At 40.5% G+C, this 3,366-nt stretch overlaps 1 protein-coding gene across 1 annotated transcript; it reads right to left on the bottom strand.

Annotated features, from left to right (window-relative positions):
• Nucleotides 1–270: 270 nt before the first annotated feature.
• On the bottom strand, nucleotides 271–3,366 carry LOC105920034 (hyaluronan synthase 1). The gene is made up of 5 exons (XM_012855525.3): nucleotides 3,318–3,366; nucleotides 1,889–2,578; nucleotides 1,564–1,789; nucleotides 1,341–1,473; nucleotides 271–1,235 (listed from the first exon to the last, which is right to left on the bottom strand). Exons 2-5 carry the CDS (start codon nucleotides 2,570–2,572, stop codon nucleotides 560–562), a joined length of 1,719 nt encoding a protein of 572 aa, XP_012710979.1. The 5' UTR covers nucleotides 2,573–2,578; nucleotides 3,318–3,366; the 3' UTR covers nucleotides 271–559.

Raw genomic sequence — 3,366 nt, 5'->3', positions numbered from 1 at the left:
ATCAGGCCTACTGTCAATTCTTTCCAAATACTTTATTTTAAATAGTCTTAATTCACAGAAATAACATACATTGTCACATTTTTATATTTACAGTTTTTGAAAAATTAGAGAACAAACATAAACTGCAGACATTTGTCAAATTCCATAACAAAGTGCATTTGGGACATACTTACAACATAATGAACAAACTAACTGTAATAAATAAAACCATGATGAAGTCTTAACATGTATGACTCCTGTCATTGATCAGAGATGGCTTTTTTCTGCTTGTTGATGTTTCACAGTGTGGCGTACTCTACATACAGTGTGCAATTTTCAAGTAAATCTGCAAAACAGTCATTCAGTGCAAGAAAAACATGAAAAAGAGACAATCTACTCATCATGAAAATATACACAACTGCATACATGGACAGTAGTAATCAGTGTTTGTAGAAAAGCCCAATCAATTTCCCTTGATTGGACTTTTTACTGAAAGTAACAATATTGAATCCATTATTTAGTTTGCACAGATAAAATAAATACAGTAATAATAATAAATTAACACATTAATTTAATGTCTTTACACACTGAGTGAGTAGGTTTGGGCGCGCTTTCTGCATAACCTGCGGAACCAGGCCCAGTAGAGGAACATCATGAGCAACCAGTAACATAAGTAAGCCACACAACCAAAAACAAGAAACTTAGTTTCCATTATCTTGGCTGGACTTGACCAATTTTCTTTGGTCTCCCTGTAGATTGTGTATCCAAACCCACTCAGCAGAATAGCAGCCCAAACTGACAGCGGAAGCAAGGGGATGTAGTTACCCACAATCTTACGCCTGCCCGATGTCCCCCAGCTGCTTTTGTTCATTGTGAGAATGGCAAAGTACTTTGCAGGCAGCAAACTGGTCATGTACAGGGTGGAGTAGAGCGACATGAAGACCATCACCATGCTTTGGCGAAGGAGGCAAGCGTATGCCGCTTTCAGCAACCCAATGAGCTGAATGCAGCAGAGGACCCAGAGGATGTCCCACAGTGAGCCCCTCCAGAACAGCTGGATCATAGTGGCCGTGACGAAGAAGGGGAAAATGCCCGAGACGATGGACTCGTAGGTCATCCAGAGGTGATGCTTGTGCCACCACATGGCGTTGTAGAGCCACTCTCGGAAGTAGGATTTGGTCCAGCGTGTTTGCTGGTTCAGCCAGCGCAGAAACTGGGCGGGTGTTTCGGTGTAGCACTTTGAGCGAGCCGTGTACCTAAAGCACAAGGGGGAGAAAAACTTTAGATTTAACATTTCTGGAATATGGTGGATCGTGAGAAGGTGTTTTTTTTTTTTTTTTTTATAACAAAAGGGTATGTACTTTGTGGCGTAACCCATGCTCAGCATGCGGTTGGTGAGGTGTCTGTCGTCACCAAACGTGCAATGGCTTCCCAAAAACTTCTGATTGTACCAGGATTCCAGAAACTGCTGGAGGAGGTCGTTCCTGTACAAACCTACATTAGAAATGAAAACAATGTTTCTTTAATGACGAGTTTACTCAAAAATAATGCTTCTTTGATGCCAATGACAATCATTTTCCTTACCCAGAGGACCACTGATGCAGGACACACAGTTGAAAAAGGACTGGCAGGCCCGCTCTATGTTGAAAGCCATCCAGTACCTGAGGCTGCTCATGAAGCTGATGTACGAGTCTTTAAGGTTAAGGATCATCACGTCTCCTCCCACAGCACCATACTTGGGGTTGCTCTCCAATACCTTGCAAAGCTCTACTGTGGCTAACGGGTCCAACTTGGTGTCTGAATCGCACACCTGAGGAGCCAAAACAGATTGCTTTACAATTAAAAATCAATTCACAACATAGTGGAGAAGACGTTTTGGGATCTTGAACGAGTGGAGAAAAGTACATACCTGTATGTAGTCAACTGATAATCCCAGTGCCTTAAATGCTGTGTACATCACCTCCCGTTTGCCTCCCCACTTCTGCATGATGCACACACACCTTTTGGTCTGGATCAGGTGCTCCACTTCTTTTCTCTGAGGATCCTCTCCAATGACATAATCAGCATCCCATTCTGTTCCATTTTTTTCATTCTGCTGAGCCTGTGTGGGATCCCATGAGTGGTAATTGTTCTTCCACACGAAGAAACCCGGATCCTGGTCTGCAAAAACCTCCCGGAACATGTCCATCATGTACCGGTCATCGTCAGAGTTGCCATCTATCACCATGATGATACGCATCAGCTCCGAGGGATACTGCAAGCCCCTCACAGAGTTGAGACATTCTCTGAGATAGGATGGATCCTCCTGGTAAGCAGAAATAGTGAATCCAATCGTTTTGGTGTAGCTGCACGGCTTTTTGTGGCTCTTCATCCGGCAGTGCTCGATAAAGGCGAACAGGCTTTGGACCAGAACGTGGAGCGAGAGCAAGAGTCCATAAAAGCCAAAGGAAATGATCTTAAACTTGGATGTCACCAGCTGGAAGCCCTGCACATAGGCCCAAACCATGACTCCCAGAACCACCAGAGCGAAGAGGAAGGTGAAGATAGCTCGGAGGATTGTGCCCAACTTCTTTAATGAATGTTTCAGTTTCATTTTGTTCTGTAGACCAAAAGACACAACGGGTTGAAAAGCTCGTTAAAAAGAGGTTTTGAAAAAACAAACTAATGTGAAAAATGTTTCCAGATGAGGAAGCTTGGCAAAGGTCTTTGATAAAAAGTGACAATCTGACAGCTTTTAGGGAGTGTGCAGGCGTTTTGCTCCCAGTTTAGGCTTAGACTGCAGATCAGAGTCGAGCAGTTTACCACTTCACTCACTGACTATTTAGACACACTTGAATAAGCAGCATTATTAGAAATACCAGCAGATTTTTTTGTAAGACAGAAGCGTTTTACATCTCAGAAAAAATAGTTTTAAAGGGTTCTTCTTTTACCCACCATTGTTTGTAAAAGGTTTTTTTCTTGCATATTTTATAATATTGCCATTACCACAAGGTGAGCTGAATTTATACAATAATATATACAAATGTAGACCCTATTTGAATCATTAAATATATGTTCATTTGGAGTTTTAATATCACACAATATTTAGCATTTTGTTTTTCATAAAAAAAATATTTATTGTTGTATTATCTAAAATTATTGTATTATGATACTTTATTGTATTATAATATTTTATATCTCATTTTCCTGAATCAAACTTAAAATATTAAATAAATTGCCAATGAATTGTTGGAAGCTCCAGATAAATTAGTCTTTCCCTCCTGTTATCAGCAAAGCAACTTAAAGAATTAAAATTAATTCATAACGTGTTTTTATTTATTTGTTTATATTAACCTTACCTTATGTGCGGTTCCTTTGGCTTAAAATTTGCAGTTCGCTCACCCGTTG

This window comes from Fundulus heteroclitus, chromosome 3 (genome assembly GCF_011125445.2).
Source record: "Fundulus heteroclitus isolate FHET01 chromosome 3, MU-UCD_Fhet_4.1, whole genome shotgun sequence".
NCBI classification, from domain to species: domain Eukaryota; kingdom Metazoa; phylum Chordata; class Actinopteri; order Cyprinodontiformes; family Fundulidae; genus Fundulus; species Fundulus heteroclitus.
This window is presented reverse-complemented; position numbering and strand designations above follow the sequence as displayed.